Here is an 18,490-nt window from a genome sequence, read left to right on the forward strand (position 1 = left end):
AGCACTATAACGTTATGACATAGAGTTGTACACACACTTTACTGGCAGATGTACACACTGCACAGGCATGGTGAATTTATATGCTTTTCTTTTACTGTATTTATTAGCGGTTTGTCTGTGGTTATGTTGTGCATTCGGGTCTCTCACCTCTTTAGTAATATTATTATTGTGTTTTTCTTGCAGATACTAAGCGTTTTTATTGCTACCAGGAAGCAAATCCCAACTCAGGAAATGACGTGCTAGGAATAGGAAGAGCATCTCTCTCTCCTTGTTGGAGGGGGTTGTGTTAGGACGCTGCCTGGTGCTGTGCAGAGGTGACACAGTGCAACATTCATATATTTATCATCTAGATTAAGAAAACATATTTAGACTAATAATTAAAACCAAAACACTAAATAATGCATAATTTCCAAGTGCAGCATTGAAACGTTAGACGTATTCCCTTTGCATGGAAAAAAAATGTTAAAGCTGTTCCAATGTTGAAACGGGATTTTCTGATTTGTGCTCATTGCACAAAAGCTCTTGGTAAACAGTGGCGTTTTCTCTACTTTTAATTGCAAGAAGAAGAAAAAAGTCTTTTTGGGCAAAAAAAGGATAGAACATTTAAAGGAACAAAAAAGTCGAAATTACACATTCGTTGATAATTACATTTTTAATTCAGTTTTATCAAATTTGCTTTCTTCTCTTGATATCCTTTGTTGAAAAGCATGTCTATGTATGCTCAGGAGCAGCAATGCACTACTGGGAGCTATATGGTGATTGGTGGTGGCACACATGCTTCTTGCCATTGCCTTATCAGATAAGATCAGATGAGTGCATTGCTGCTCCTAAGCTGACATTAGCAATGTGTTTAACCCAAATGCAAAGGGTTAGTTATATTCAAGCAATCGTGCAATAACATGCTGTGCAAAAAAATAATAATAATAAATCATGTGACCAATGAGCTGTGAAACAGTTCACTAAAGTTTTACCAGAGCTGAATTATGTTGAAAATTAACTACTGTTGCTGTTTGAGGCTTGCAATAAGTATGCACCCTCTTGGAAATTTCTACAAATGTTGGGTAAATCAAATGGTACAGATCCCAATTAAAAAAATAATCTATAAAAGTGGAAATAATTAAAAGGTAAGTTTTTTTTTCACAACAGGAGTGAAATGTAAATTTTGATGAAATAAAGTGCCCCTGTATTTAATCAAATTTTTAAAGACCGGGCACTTTAGCATCAAAATTTACATTCACTTTAAGTAAAACTAGTCTATCAGAAAGATTCCAAAAGGTATGCCAAGTGAATAGATGCATATTTTCTAACAATACAAGTCCATAAGGGTCAAGCCATACATATTAGTGTCTATCCAAAAGGGAATGCAACAACTCATGTTTCACTTGTAGGAAAGTGTGCTTTACACCAACAGAAACTAGCACTCAGAGTGAAAATTACATAAAAGTTAAAGGGATACTGAACCCCAATTTTTTTTTTGTGAGTCCGATAGCGCAGGCAATTTTAAGCAACTTTCTAATTTACTACTATTATCAATTTTTCTTTGTTCTCTTGCTATCTTTATTTGAAAAATAAAGTCCAGGACCCTGGACAGCACTTGTTTATTGGTGGATGAATTTATCCACCAATCAGCAAGAACAACCCAGGTTTTTCACCAGAAATGGGCTGCCATCTAAACTTACATTCTTGCTTTTCAAATAAAGATACAAATAGAATGAAGAACATTTGCTAATAAGAGTAAACTAGAAAGTTGCTTAAAATTGCATGCTCTATCTGAATCACAAAAGAAAAAATTTGGGTTCAGTGTCCCTTTAATGTGGCTACATGAAACCATTTTAAATTTTCTAATTCCATATGAAAATCATATATAAACCTTTTAACTTAAAGTGAAAACCATACAAAAGTGCATTATTTTGCCTGAATTGTTGTAACTTTTCTCCAAAAGGGCAAATCAGGGTAGGAGGATTTGTAGAATTGCATTCAATGGTTTAGAGAAATATACAACAAAAACTAGTCTAAAACAGCAGACAATTACATAAGTTGTATTGCTTAAAGTGAATGTAAATTTGCACGAATGAAAGCCCTGTTTTTAAAAATACTATTAAAAACAGCGGCACTTTCATTCATGAAAGTTTACATTGCAGCCAATAACGGCTCCCCCCCCCCCCCAGAGCAAACATTGCCTGAGGCCACGCCGTGATTGGAGGAAGTCAGCTTCGTCATTTCTGACAAAAGAAGAGACAACCTTGGGGGCGGGTAATCGCTGCTCCGGTGTTCCAAGCTTGCAAGAATTTTTTTTTGGGTATTTTAAAAAAAACAGCTGCAATGTAAACTTTCATGAATGAAAGTGCCCCTGCCTTTAATAGTATTTTTAAAAACAGGGCTTTCATTCGTGAAAATTTACATTCACTTTAAAAAGATAGAAAATCCCTTTATTACATATTCCCCAGTTTTGCATAACCAACACTATATTAATACACTTTTTACCTCTGTGATTACCTCATATCTAAGCCTCTGCATACTGTCCACTTATCTCAGTTCTTTTGACAGATGTACATTTTAGCCAATCAGTTCTGACTCATAAATAACTCCACTTGAGTTATCACAATGTTGTCTGTATGGCACACATGAAATAGTAGTGTCTGACTGTGAAAAACTGTCAAAGTACACTTAGATAAGATCTTAGAAATTAGCACATGAGCACACCTAGGTTTAGCTTTGAACAAAGAATACCACGAGAACAAAGCAAACTTGATTATAAAAGTAAATTGGAACATTGTTTAAAATTGCATGCCTAATATGAATCATGCAAGTTTAATTTTAACTTGACTGTCCCTTTAAAAGTGCATTATTTCTATGTTGCTCAAATATATGTAATGCAAAGTAAAACAGACACATTTTGTAAACATATATATATATATATGCATACCAGGGACGTATTTTGGCCTTGGATAACAAAGCACTTGCCTAGGGCAGCAGATTTTGGGGGGGACAGCACATTTTAAATCTCACAGCATACACATGCACAATGCACTACACACACACTCTCACCATATACAAATACTCACTACACATACAAAGACATATACACACACGTGCACTTAAACATGAACATTTACTATTATAATGCCATGGGTACAAAAAAAGTCATGTTGCACCCTAACCAAAAAATATCATGACCAAAAAATGCCTAAATCCTAAGGGGGAAGCAGAATTTTGAGTGCCTAGGGCAGCACAAAACCTAAATATGCCATTGATGCATACATACACACAGTAGTTAGGATTCTAGAACATTACTGAATAAGTAGTTAACAAATAACTAGGTGAGTACAACAAGAATATAAATAGTGGCAATAAGCAAAAAACTGGTGTACCTCAGAGATTGCGAGTTTCGTTCCAGACCACCGCAATAAAGTGAATATAGCAAAGTGAGTCACACTCAATTTGTAAAAAGAGCAATATCTGCAAAGCACATTAAAACGAGGTGTGCCTGTATATAAAGCAAAGATGACTGATAGCATTTTTAAGAAGAGATGCATTGACAGACTATTTGAAGAGGTATTCTTTAGCATCAATATGTTTGTCGGTAAACTGTCTTTCTCTTGTAAGATGTATCGAGTCCACGGATTCATCCATACTTGTGGGATATTCTCCTTCCTTACAGGAAGTGGCAAAGAGAACACCCACAGCAGAGCTGTCTATATAGCTCCTCCCTTAGCTCCACCCCCCAGTCATTCTCTTTGCCTACTCTAAGAGATTGCGAGTTTCGTTCCAGACCACCGCAATAAAGTGAATATAGCAAAGTGAGTCACACCTTCAATTTGTAAAAAGAGCAATATCTGCAAAGCACATTAAAACGAGGTGTGCCTGTATATAAAGCAAAGATGACTGACAGCATTTTTAAGAAGAGATGCATTGACAGACTATTTGAAGAGGTATTCTTTAGCATCAATATGTTTGTCAGTAAACTGTCTTTCTCTTGTAAGATGTATCGAGTCCACGGATTCATCCATACTTGTGGGATATTCTCCTTCCTTACAGGAAGTGGCAAAGAGAACACCCACAGCAGAGCTGTCTATATAGCTCCTCCCTTAGCTCCACCCCCCAGTCATTCTCTTTGCCTACTCTAAGTACTAGGAAGGGTAAAGTGAGTGTGGTGACAAAAATGTTAGTTTTTATTTTCTCAAGCAAAAGTTTGTTATTTTAAATGGCACCGGTGTGTACTATTTACTCTCTGGCAGAAAAGGAATGAAGATTTCTGCAAGGAGGATGATGATCTTAGCACTTTGTAACTAAGATCCACTGCTGTTCTCACAAGAGCTGAAGAGTACAGGAAAACTTCAGTTGGGGGAACGGTTTGCAGGCTAAACTGCATTGAGGTATGCTCAGTCTATTTTTTTCTAGACAGACTGTGTTAATTCTAGAAAAGGCTGGCAATATCCCCATGAGGGAAGGGTAAGCTGTATTCAGACACTTGGTAGGAATCCCAGCTTGCATGAAGGGCTCATTAGTTACTGGTGACACTGATAGGAAAAAACGTTTTTGTTTTTTATAAAAAATGCAAACATAACGTTTTTTGAGGGACTTTAAGGGGTCATTGTGGCTTGTTTAAGGGTTATTAACCCACATGGCTAGTTTAAGAAACACTCTGGTGTGTTTCTTTTAGGCCCCATAACATCGAGTGAGGTGGGAGGGGCCTATTTTAGCGCCTCAGTTGCGCAGTTTCTTTTCCTCAGAGACATCCAGCTGCTTCTGCTGAGGTTCCCACTGTGTTTGAGGGTTGTAAAGAAGTTTTTTTCCCCACAAATCGTTCCTAAAGGGCAGGTAGGTGCCACAGCAGAGCTGTGGCAAGGTGCTGAACGTTTTTTTTTTTTGCCGTTTTTTGACGTTTTGTCAATCCGGTTTGTACATTAAGGGGTTAATTGTTTATTTGCATAGCTGTGCAAAGTTACTAAGGCTTTATGATGCTACTGTAAAAATTTCGTTGAGTTTACTGCTTTTTTACACTGTTTTGCAGAGTTTGTGCAGCTTTTTTTCTCTTAAAGGCACAGTACCGTTTTTTTTCTAAGTGTTATTTGCTTTGATTAAAGTGTTTTCCAAGCTTGCTTGTTACATTACTAGCCTGTTTAACATGTCTGACACCAAGGAAAATCCTTGTTCAATGTTTTTAGAAGCCATTGTGGAACCCCCTCTTAGAATGTGTCCCACTTGCACTGATATGTCTATAAATTATAAAGAGCATATTTTAGCACTTAAAAATATTGCAATAGATGATTCTCAGACAGAAGGAAATGAGGGTTTAACATCTAGCTCTCCCCAAGTGTCACAACCAGTAACGCCCGCACAAGTGACGCCTAGTACCTCTAGTGCGTCTAATTCATTTACTTTACAAGACATGGCCACAGTTATGAATATAACCCTCACAGAGGTTTTATCCAAACTGCCTGGTTTACAAGGAAAGCGTGACAGCTCTGGGTTAAGAACAAATGCTTAGCCGTCTGACGCTTTAGTAGCCGTATCCGATATACCCTCACAATGTTCTGAAGTAGGGGTAAGGGATTTGTTATCTGAGGGAGAAATTTCTGATTCAGGAAAGACGCTCCCTCAGACAGATTCTGATATGACGGCCTTTAAATTTAAGCTTGAACACCTCCGCTTATTGCTCAGGGAGGTATTAGCGACTCTAGATGATTGTGACCCTATAGTGGTCCCAGAGAAATTGTGTAAAATGGACCAATACTTAGAGGTTCCTGTTTACACTGATGTTTTTCCAGTCCCTAAGAGGATTGTGAATATTGTTACTAAGGAGTGGGATAGACCAGGTATTCCGTTCGCTCCCCCTCCTGTTTTTAAGAAAATGTTTCCCATATATGACACCATGCGGAACTCGTGGCAGACAGTTCCTAAGGTGGAGGGAGCTATTTCTACTCTGGATAAGTGTACAACTATACCTATCGAAGACACTTGTGCTTTCAAAGATCCTATGGATAAAAAATTAGAAGGTCTCCTGAAGAAATTTTTTGTTCATCAAGGTTTTCTTCTCCAACCTATAACGTGCATTGTTCCTGTAACTACTGCAGCTGCTTTCTGGTTCGAGGCTCTAGAAGAGGCTCTTCAGATGGAGAATCCATTAGAGGATATTATGGACAGAATTAAGGCCCTTAAGTTGGCTATTTTTTTCATTACAGATGCCGTTTTCCAACTGGCTAAATTAGCGGCAAAGAATTCAGGTTTTGCCATTTTAGCACAAAGGGCGTTATGGCTTAGTCCTGGTCTGCTGATGTGTCATCAAAATCTAAACTTTTGAACATCCCTTTCAAAGGAAAAACCCTATTCGGGCCTGAACTGAAAGAGATTATTTCAGACATCACTGGAGGGAAAGGCCATGCCCTCCCTCAGGATAGAACAAATAAAATGAGGACCAAACAAAATAATTTTCGTTCCTTTCGGAATTTCAAGGGTGGTCCCGCTTCAGCTTCCCCTGCTGCAAAGCAAGAGGGGAATTTTGCCCAATCCAAGTCAGTCTGGAGACCTAACCAGGCTTGGAACAAGGGTAAACAGGCCAAGAAGCCTGCAGCTGCCTCCAAGACAGCATGAAGGGGTAGCCCCCAATTCGGGACCAGATCTAGTAGGGGGCAGACTCTCTCTCTCTTCGCTCAGGCTTGGGCAAGAGATGTTTACGATTCCTGGGCCTTAGAAATTGTGTCCCAGGGATATCTTCTGGACTTCAAAGACTCTCCCCCAAGGGGGAGATTTCACATTTCTCAATTGTCTGCAAACCAGACAAAGAGAGAGGCGTTCTTACGCTGTGTAGAAGACCTACATACCATGGGAGTGATCCGCCCAGTTCCAAAAGCGGAACAAGGGCTAGGGTTTTACTCAAACCTGTTTGTGGTTCCCAAAAAAGAGGGAACTTTCAGACCAATCTTGGATCTCAAAATTCTAAACAAATTCCTCAGAGTACCATCATTCAAGATGGAGACTATTCGGACTATTCTACTGTTGATCCAGGAGGGTCAATATATGACTACCGTGGACTTTTGGCGGTTCTAAGACCGCGGGGCATAGCAGTGGCGCCTTATCTAGACGACATCTTGATTCATGCGTTGACCTTCCAGCTAGCCAAGTCTCAAATGGACATCGTGTTCGCTTTTCTGAGATCTCACGGGTGGAAGGTGAACATAAAAAAAGAGTTCTCTCTTCCCTCTCACAAGAGTTTCCTTCCTAGGGACTCTGATAGACTCGGTAGAAATGAAAATATTTCTGACGGAGGTCAGAAAATCAAAGCTCTTAACCACTTGCCGAGCTCTTCATTCCATTCCTCAGCCATCAGTAGCTCAGTGTATGGAGGTAATCGGACTCATGGTAGTGGCAATGGACATAGTTCCTTTTGCCCGCCTACACCTCAGACCACTGCAACTATGCATGCTCAAACAGTGGAATGGGGATTATGAGAGATTCTCTTCTCTGGTGGTTGTCTCAGGACCACCTGTCTCAGGGAATGTGTTTCCGCAGGCCGGAGTGGCTCATAGTAACGACAGATCCCAGCCTGCTAGGATGGGGTGCAGTCTGGAGCACAGGGCTTATGGTCTCGGGAGGAAACTCTACTCCCGATAAACATTCTAGAACTGAGAGTGATATTCAATGCGCTCCAGGCGTGTCCTCAGCTAGCTGCGGCCAAATTCATCAGATTTCAGTCGGACAACATCACGACTGTAGCTTATATCAATCATCAAGGAGGAACACGGAGTTCTCTAGCGATGATGGAGGTAACCAAAATAATCCGATGGGCGGAGGATCACTCTTGCCATCTCTCAGCAATCCATATCCCAGGGGTAGAGAACTGGGAAGCGGATTTCCTAAGTCGTCAGACTTTTCATCCGGGGGAGTGGGAGCTCCATCCGGAGGTATTTGCCCAGCTGACCCAGCTATGGGGCACACCAGAATTGGATCTGATGGCGTCCCGTCAGAATGCCAAACTTCCTCGTTACGGGTCCAGGTCCCGGGATCCCCAGGCGGTACTGATAGATGCTCTAGCAGTGCCCTGGTCCTTCAATCTGGCCTATGTATTTCCACCGTTTCCTCTCCTCCCACGTCTGGTTGCCAGAATCAAGCAGGAGAGAGCTTCAGTCATTCTGAGAGCACCTGCGTGGCCACACAGGACTTGGTATGCAGACCTAGTGGACATGTCATCGGTTCCACCGTGGACTCTGTCAATGAGGCAGGACCTTCTAATCCAAGGTCCATTCACGCATCCAAACGTAATTTCTCTGTGTCTGACTGCTTGGAGATTGAACGCCTGATTCTATCAAAGCGTGGTTTCTCTGAGTCGGTCATTGATACCCTGATTCAAGCTAGAAAGCCTGTCACCAGGAAGATTTATCATAAGATTTGGCGCAAATATTTTTATTGGTGTGAATCCAAGGGTTACTCATGGAGTAAGATTAGAATTCCTAGAATATTGTCCTTTCTCCAAGAAGGATTGGAGAAGGGATTATCAGCTAGTTCCTTAAAAGGACAAATATCTGCTTTGTCTATTCTTTTACACAAGCGTCTGGCAGATGTCCCAGACGTTCAAGCATTTAGTCAGGCCTTGGTCAGAATCAAGCCTGTATTTAAACCTGTTGCTCCACCATGGAGCCTAAACTTAGTTCTTAAAGTTCTTCAAGGGGTTCCGTTTGAACCTATGAATTCCATAGATATTAAGCTTCTATCTTGGAAAGTTTTGTTTTTAGTAGCTATCTCTTCGGATCAAAGAGTTTCTGAGTTATCTGCTTTACAGTGTGACTCACCTTACCTTGTTTTCCATGCAGATAAGGTGGTTTTGCACACCAAACCTGGGTTTCTTCCTAAGGTTGTTTCTAATAGAAATATCAATCAGGAGATTGTTGTTCCTTCACTGTGTCCTAATCCTTCATCAAAGAAAGAACGTCTGTTGCACAATCTTGATGTGGTTCGTGCTTTAAAGTTCTACTTACAAGCAACTAAAGATTTCCGTCAAACATCTTCATTGTTTGTTGTTTATTCTGGTAAACGAAGAGGTCAAAAGGCTACGGCTACCTCTCTTTCCTTTTGGCTGAAAAGCATCATCCGTTTGGCTTATGAGACTGCTGGCCAGCAGCCTCCTGCAAGAATTACTGCTCATTCTACTAGAGCAGTGGCTTCCACATGGGCTTTTAAAAATGAGGCTTCTGTTGAACAGATTTGTAAGGCGGCGACTTGGTCTTCGCTTCATACTTTTTCCAAATTTTACAAATTCGATACTTTTGCTTCTTCGGAGGCTATTTTTGGGAGAAAGGTGTTTTAAGACAGGCAGTATATTTTTATTTAAAAAACTTCAGTCACCACTGCACCCTATAGTTTCTCCTTTTTCTTCCTAGCCTTCGGTCGAATGACTGGGGGGTGGAGCTAAGGGAGGAGCTATATAGACAGCTCTGCTGTGGGTGCTCTCTTTGCCACTTCCTGTAAGGAAGGAGAATATCCCACAAGTATGGATGAATCCGTGGACTCTATACATCACAAGAGAAATAAATTTATCAGGTAAGCATAAATTATGTTTTCTTTCTGGGACCATTACTCCACCTGCTGAATGTCCAGACACTGCCCAGTCCTGCTCATATCACCAAGGCTGGACTATCTAGCTACCCAATCTGTGCCTCAACACTATCAGGTCTTGTATCAACAGATTAAATGTTGACTTCTTAGTTTGTAGAATACATGTATTAGATTGGTTAGGGAGGCCAGTTCTCAATTTTGTAGTGGGTTCTATGGACCTTATGACCTTAAGTAAGTTAGGAATAAACACAGGCCTATAACATTCCATGATTTCATTATCAGTTTGCATATAAATTGATCAAATATGAACCTGACTAATTCACCTAGAAATACTAAAAATGATGGCCTATTCCTGCATTTAAAGTGAAGGTCAATTTTCATGTGAAAGTGCCCGGTTTTTAAAAAAAACTATTAAAAACAGGGGCACATGAAAATTGACATTGCACCATATTTTAAAAATACTTACCTTTTTCTTCTGAAACGCTGGTTCTGAAACGCTGGATCGCCGTTCTGAAACGTTGCCACCGCCTGCTTCTTCCTGGTTAACTTACCCAGCAATGACGAAACCGGTTTCCTCCAATCACGGCGTTGCCTCAGGCAATGATTCCCCAGGGGAGAAGCCTTGAAGTATGCCGGAATCATCATTGCTGACGTATGAAGAGGCTTGCAACAGGCTGGTGAAGCGCTGGAGCGGCTTCAAGAAGAAAAGGTAAGTATTTTAAGAAAACCGGTTAAATGTAAAATTTCATGAAAGAAAGTGCTGCTGTTTTTTATAGTATTTATAAAAACTGGGCACTCATTCTTGAAAATTTACCTTCAATTTAAGGGTCATATTTGATTAGGCATGAATGAATGTAAGCTCCCTTCAACTTGTAAACAAGTCTCTATAAGGACTCTATAACAAAGGAAATAAGCAATGTGTGGTAATATCTTCTTAGTCCATTTCCTCACATTAAATTCCATTTTCTAGTAAATTGCAAAGGTGATATTTTTGTGATTCTTTATATGATAAATATTAACTGAAATGGCTTCTCTCCCAGGAACTGCCATACGGTCTGCAGCTTGATTTACTAATAAGTTGTTGGTTATGACTATCCTTTGTCCTTCATGTTTCATAACACTATGTTTGCTCCTCATAATTGCCGGATTATTTTTTTTTTTTATCCATTACACTGTGCAGCATTAAAACAGATCTGTAGTGAAAATGCAACTTAATTCTCTTTGTTGAGCGGTGGGGCTGCTTACAAAGTAACAATATGAACACTTTCCCCCATGTCTTGAGAAAGTAGCAGAGGTTTGACATAAGGCGCATGCGCTGCATTGTGTTTTTTTTTTTATCCAATTACAGTATTATTATCAGTTATTTGTAGAGCGCCAACAAGTTCCGCAGTGCTAAGTAGATGGTTCCTTACAGTCATTAAACGTAGTGAGTCAAAACAGGATAGGAGACTACAATAGTTTATTAGACCTAATCAAAAAAATTAAACATGCTTATTCTTTTGTACTGTTTTATCAAAAATCCAGTTCAAATTAAATATTGAAAGGGGTCAAACAAAAAGTTGCAGCTTATATAGAAATAACAACAATATCCTATTCAAAACCTGTTTTATGCTAGCGCTGCGGAATCTGTTGTCGCTCTAAAAATAACCGATAATAATAATAAAAGAGAAGATTGCAACACATTGCTGGCAGACAAAGGGTTAAGACAGCTGTGAAAGAACAGTGTTAATTAGACGTCTTCTAAATGCTCTGACAAAAAAAAATGAAGTTCTGTTTGCCTTGTACTTGAAAAGTGAGAATATATTTTGATAGCCTCAGCACTCTCTAAAGACTAATTTTAGCTCATCATATTTAACTCTTTGATGTCAGATAGTTGATATTTTTTTCAAGACTCACAAGATTGTTCTTGGGATCTTTACCATCTGCCAGGCAGCAATGAGAGCAGTAACAGCAATTATGTTTCAATCTGATTTGTTTACAAAAGGTCTCTAAATGCCATGGGAGCTAGGAGGAGAATGGACAACAAGTAATCAAATCCCATTTGTTTGGGCACAGGCAAGCCTATAGTGGCTGACCTGGGGTCTGGCAGCTGACAGATGGAGTAGCAGAAGGAAAACCTCACTGAATACTATTTTATAAATATGATATATACACACATATACACACAGACAGACACACACACACTGTTCAGAATAAATATACTGTGGTTTAACATTTATTTCATTTACAAAATGTACACTTGAACATTAACATCTGAATACATGACATGTGAAGGACAGACACATACAATATAATGCTTAAACAAATAAAACATGTTCTGAAATTTCTCTCCATGCTGGCAAGGATTCTGCAATCTGCCCTTAGACATAGAAATGAGGCACCACTAGATTAATTGAAGATATATTATGGTTGGTGTCTATTTATTTGCTAAACCATGATGTTGCTCTCAAAGCTTAGAGAATAAGTTTAATACATTATAAATACTGGATAAATATGACTTACTACAGATTTTACTGAATTATTAATGAATAAATAAATAATAAACCTTATTTCAAATGTTTTAAGTATAATCCATATATTTATTTTCATAATCTCTAAAAAGTAAAAATAACCACTGTGTGCAAATGTTGTGTAATCTGAAGAAAAACAAATTCTTATTTCTAGGCAAACTAAAATGAAGAGTTTAATTTCAAAGCAATTTAAAAACTAAGATATGAATATTTCATATGATCTATGGTTCTTCTACTTTCCAAAACCAATATTTACTGAAATAAGACCCCCTTAAAAGGGACATGAAGCCCACCTTTTTTTATTCAGACGGAGCATGCAATTTTAAACTACTTTCTAATTTACTTATCACATTTTCTTAGTTCTCTTGCTATCTTTTGTTGAAAAGCAAGGACACAAGCTCAGGATCGTGCACGTGTCTGGAGCACTATATGGTAGCAATTTTGCACGTATATTATCCACTTGCAAAAGCACTAGATGACAGCCCTACTTCCTGCCATGTTGTGCTCCAGACGCCTACCAGTACCTAGGTATCTCTTCAACAAAGAATACCATGGGAAACAAAGAAAATTTAATAGCAGAAGTAAATTGGACGTTTTTAAAATTGTATGCGCTGTCTGAAGCATAAAATATTTTTGAGGGGTGTCATATCAATTTAACCCTTTAACGACCGAGGACGTGCAGGGTACGTCCTCAAAAAAAAAAAGGCAGTTAACGCCTGAGGACGTACCCTGCACGTCCTCAGTGTGTAAAGCAGCTTGAAGCGATCCTGCTCGCTTCCAGCTGCTTTCCGGTTATTGCAGTGATGCCTCGATATGGAGGCATCCTGCAATAACCTTATACGGCCATCCGATGCAGAGAGAGCCACTCTGTGGCCCTCTCTGCACCGGACATTGATGGCCGATATCGTTGGTGGGTGGGAGCCTGTGTGGGAGGCGGGTGGCGGCCATCGATGGCCCTGGTGAAGTGGTGGGATGGCCGGGGGCGCGCACGGACGCGTGCACGGGGGGGGCGGGCGGGCGCGTGCACGGGGAGGGAGCAGGTGGGAACCGCTACACTACAGAAAAAAGTTTTAGTATAATTGTTAAAAAAGGGGGAAAAAGTTTGAAAAAAAAAAAGATCAGGCAGGTGGTGGGGGTTCGTCTGGGGGGGGAAGCTACACTACAGAAAGCAAAAATATAGATAGCTGCCAGTACCCAAGATGGCCCCCCAATAGGGCAGATGGGGAGGGTTAGAGAGCTGTTTTGGGGGGATCAGGGAGGTTGGGGGCTAAGGGGGGGTTGCTACACCACAGCATATGTAAATATGCAAAAAAAAAACTTGTATTTTAGTGCTGGCAGACTTTCTGCCAGTACTTAAGATGGCGGGGACAATTGTGGGGTGGGGGAGGGAAGGGAGCTGTTTGGGAGGGATCAGGGGGTGGGATGTGTCAGGGGGGAGGCTGATCTCTACACTAAAGCTAAAATTAACCCTGCAAGCTCCCTACAAACTACCTAATTAACCCCTTCACTGCTAGCCATAATACACGTGTGATGCACAGCAGCATTTAGCGGCCTTCTAATTACCAGAAAGCAACGCCAAAGTCATATATGTCTGCTATTTCTGAACAAAGGGGATCCCAGAGAAGTATTTACAACCATTTGTGCCATAATTGGACAAGCTGTTTGTAAATAATTCCAGTGAGAAACCTAAAACTGTGAAAAATTTTACGTTTTTTTTTTTTTTAAATTTGATCGCATTTGGCGGTAAAATGGTGGCATGAAATATACCAAAATGGGCCTAGATCAATACTTTGGGTTATCTACTACACTAAAGCTAAAATTAACCCTACAAGCTCCCTACAAGCTCCCTAATTAACCCCTGCACTGTGGGCATAATACACGTGTGGTGCACAGCGGCATTTAGCGGCCTTCTGATTACCAAAAAGCAATACCAAAGTCATATATGTCTGCTATTTCTGAACAAAGGGGATCCCAGAGAAGCATTTACAACCATTTGTGCCATAATTGCACAAGCTGTTTGTAAATGATTTCAGTGAGAAACCTAAAATTGTGAAAAATTTAAAGTTTTTTTTTTTATTTTATCGCATTTGGCGGTGAAATGGTGACATGAAATATACCAAAATGGGCCTAGATCAATACTTGGGGTTTCTAAACTATGGAGGTTTACAATGGCACTACTGTGGCAATCCCCACAAATATTAGGTTGGTTACCCCCCGTCCTACTTGTTGCGTTTCAATTGTGCCTTCCAGCCTAGGCATAGAGTGCTATTGGCATTCTTTCAGTGGATCTTTATCCACTTTTTGTGTGTTACAATACTTGGGGTTGTCTACTATACTACACTAAAGCTAAAATTACCCCAAAAAAGCTCCCTACATGCTCCCTAATTAACCCCTTCACTGCTGGGCATAATACACGTATGGCGCACAGTGGCATTTAGCGGCCTTCTAATTACCAAAAAGCAATGCCAAAGCCATATATGTCTGCTATTTCTGAACAAAGGGGATCCCATAGAAGACTTTACAACCATTTATGCCATAATTGCACAAGCTGTTTGTAAATAATTTCAGTGAGAAACCAAAAGTTTGTGAAAAAATTTGTGAAAAAGTGAACGATTTTTTGTATTTGATCGCATTTGGCGATGAAATGGTGGCATGAAATATACCAAAATTGGCATAGATCAATACTTTGGGATGTCTACTAAAAAAAAAATATATATACATGTCAATGGATATTCAGAGATTCCTGAAAGATATCAGTGTTCTAATGTAACTAGCGCTAATTTTGAATAAAAATGGTTTAGAAATAGCAAAGTGCTACTTGTATTTATAGCCCTATAACTTGCAAAAAAAGCAAAGAACATGTAAACATTGGGTATTTCTAAACTCAGGACAAAATTTAGAAACTGTTTAGCATGTTTTTTTTTGGTGGTTGTAGATGTGTAACAGATTTTGGGGGTCAAAGTTAAAAAAGTGTGTTTTTTTCCATTTTTTCCTCATATTTTATAAAATATTTTTATAGTAAATTATAAGATATGATGAAAATAATGGTATATTTAGAAAGTCCATTTAATGGCGAGAAAAACGGTATATAATATGTGTGGGTACAGTAAATGAGTAAGAGGAAAATTACAGCTAAACACAAACACCACAAAAATGTAAAAATAGCCTTGGTCCCAAATGGACAGAAAATGGAAAAGTGCTGTGGTCATTAAGGGGTTAATAAAAAATAGAAAATATGAGGTCAATTAATCAACCTCTTAAAATTATATATTATATTATTCAATTATCTGTTTTGGGTGAGAATGTCCGTGTTTGTAAGCATTTGATCAAGAACTTAAAATTTTGCATTAACAAATTTCCATAGAATTTCCTATTTAAAAAAAACAAAAAAAAGAGATGTGTGTGTGTGTGTGAGTGTACGTGTGTTGTGTGTAGTGGGTCTGTTTGGTGTTTGTATTGCTACTGGACCCTGCAGCAGGTATTCACTGCACTCCATGCTTCAGCACCATAGACAGCAATAGCTGGGCCTACAAGCCACACAAACTTCTGCTGCTAAAATCAAAATCACTACTGAGCATGTCTTGATTTTTTATTTTTATTATTATTGTTGTTTAAAATGTTTACATCTCAGCAACCACAGCTTGTTTTTTCCACCAAGCTAAAAAAAGAATAACAAAAACACTAACTAAACATATCTATCTGCATGCCAAACTTCATAAAGACACTTGCTCTGATTTTTACTGTAAGTCTAGTTTTTTCAATGTTAGCCATTATGCTGTTCTATTCCGTCATAATTACACTGGGCTTTAAAGCCGTTATGACGGAATAAAACGTCATAGCCAACGGCTGTCCTGAAGCCTACTGTGCTTCTCAGATTTGATCGCGGTCTGGAGGGGGTTCCTAGGGTTATAGGGACACTCCCCCATACCCGATCCAATAATTTCAATTTGTCTGCATCGGAACAGTTGTTCCAATGTAGACACTTTAACCCCCATCAGGAAAGGGTTAATACTCAACCAATGGCCATTGAGGGCACTCACAATGGTTTTTATGCAAAGGCACACATTTTTACATGGTTTCCATGCATAACACTGTTTTTTTATTATACACTATGAGTCCACACTTGAAACTTATGGGTTACAATGCTTTTTTGTATTTATTTTGTGAATAACCATGAAAGCAACCAGTATGGTTGCCTATGATTGGAAACTACACATAGTACACTCAAGCAGTGTATATTTTTTTCCTTTTTTATTTTGCTAATTGTATCATGTATATGCAGCTAATGAACGTGACTTCCCTATATATATATATATATATATATATATTTATTTATTATCCACTGAAATAAGTGCACTCCAAGGAACAGTAAATTTTAATTCTGGCAGTGTGCTATAGAAAGTTAAAATATCCAAGTTATAAATACAAGCACTCACTGGACTTGATACAGGTGAAATAAAAAGTGTTTTATTCCATATAAAGTGACGTTTCACCTGTATCAAGTTCAGTGAGTGCTTGTGTTGTAACTTGTATATATGTGTATATATATATATATATATATATATATATATATATATATATATATATATATATATATATATATATATATATATATATATATATACTGTATATATAATGAAGCTCATACCAGACATCTGTCACAACGTAATACAAACTGGTTAAATTACATTCCACTCTACTTTGTCTTATAGTCATTCTAGCTTTCCAATCGATGCATTCGCAAATGGGTGAAACCAAATATTTGCATGGGAGACAATTTTAAAATTGTCTGACAGCAATTAAAAATAAAATTAACTGCGTTTTCTAATCAAGTCATATAGACTATATACGTTTCCATTACGTAATGCAGCTAAGATTTATTTTTTTTCCCCAGTCTACAGAATTTGCTTTTCACTTTGATAACTTTATGCAAGTCGTGTGAATAAGACTGACCGAAAAAAAACTGACTTCAGACATTCCTCCTAGCTCTTGGTTTGTTGTAGTTTTACCGCACAGCCAATAGGAGCTAGAGGAGGGGTTTGGAGCCTAAAACCGGAGAAGATCCCATACTGACAAAGAGCTGGGAGAAGCTGTCATAGCCGCAAGCATGCAGTACCTACTGTGTGTGCAACACGCATATATCACTATTACTTTGGCTGAACGCAAATGCTTTATATAATATAAACACACCTACCATATTTAATCTATTTTAGGTATAGCAACTGAAACAAGCAAAGAGAAATAAAACATTTCATATAACAGACCGCTAATCTGCAACATTTGTCTATGGAATATAGAGGATATCAACTGATGGTTAAGGACAGGTGCAAACTATACTTGGCTGGCTATTGTCCTTTACTGAATAAAGTGATTGTGTGCTCATGTGTAATTGGCTATAATTTCTAGTCTATTAACACCAGATTAAATACAAATATTAAATAACATGGTCATGTGTGTGCGCATGTACGTGTATCACCGACACAGTGTTAACCGAGCACACCCTACCCTTTCTCCTTGTGCCAGGCCAACAGGGCCCCTCCTGTCGTGTGTGATGTACCGTACATAGATATGAGCCGGGCACTTCACACAGCCCTACAACAGAGGGGCGGTAATTATAATATATATTAACCCCTACTGTTCTGAAGGTACCTCCCCGGAGCGGGTAACATATATAATTCAGTTTCAGAGTATGCATCACTTTACCTTGTCTATTGAGCCAGGGAGCAACCTTTCCAGCAACCTGCACAGCACCACCCCATCCTTCAGGGACGCCTGCAGGAAGCCCTCCGGGTCCGAGATGGTTTTCTTGGGCGACTCCAGCACCCCCAGGGTTATGAGCCATGTTACGGTCTGTTCTGCTGAATTCATAGCTCAGCAATGCACACACAGCCAGGGTCTGCAGGATTCGGGGGAAGGGGGGTCGGGGGAGCAAATGCAATATTCCCTATGGTGTGGCCCCTTCCCCCCTTTTGTGGATGGCTATGCTGTTTATTTTGCTCTTCTGTGGCTTCACATTTGAGCCCGGGTAGCTCCTGAGTCCTGATCCCTCCTTCCCCGGGTAGATGCAGATGATGACGCTTCCTTTGCTGTAGGAAATGCAGCAGGTCCGCTCCCCGTCCCCCTCCTCCTCCTTCTATTCCTGTCTCTGCCCCCTCTCTCTTTCTCAGTCTGTGCTGGGCTCTCTGGCAGGCTGTCAAGTGGCTTTTGATTGCACACATAACCTGCACACACAGTCAGAGGATGCAATGTCCAGCTATGAGGTCACTCCATGGATATAACATCCTGTGTCACACCTATTACCGGACAGCTCTGCAGTCAAGGCAGCCAACTGTACTCTCCATAAAGATTCATTAAGAATTTCAAAACCACACCAATATGACAAACCCTTCTGAGATTATATAACTGATTGACAATGTCCTCCATCCCTG

At 39.5% G+C, this 18,490-nt stretch overlaps 1 protein-coding gene across 2 annotated transcripts in view; it reads right to left on the reverse strand.

Annotated features, from left to right (window-relative positions):
• ARHGEF7 (Rho guanine nucleotide exchange factor 7) overlaps positions 1-18,203 on the reverse strand; it is a 657,452-nt gene extending 639,249 nt beyond the window's left edge. The window contains exon 1 of one of the 2 annotated variants that reach the window (XM_053707777.1): positions 17,766-18,203. In XM_053707777.1, coding sequence (XP_053563752.1) covers positions 17,766-17,930 — 165 coding nt within the window. In that variant the 5' untranslated portion in view covers positions 17,931-18,203. The remainder of the gene's footprint in view (positions 1-17,765) is intronic. The other variant, XM_053707776.1, reaches the window with a different exon arrangement.
• Positions 18,204-18,490: the final 287 nt, after the last annotated feature.

Source organism: Bombina bombina, chromosome 3 (assembly GCF_027579735.1).
Source record: "Bombina bombina isolate aBomBom1 chromosome 3, aBomBom1.pri, whole genome shotgun sequence".
In the NCBI taxonomy this organism is placed as follows: Eukaryota; Metazoa; Chordata; class Amphibia; order Anura; family Bombinatoridae; genus Bombina; species Bombina bombina.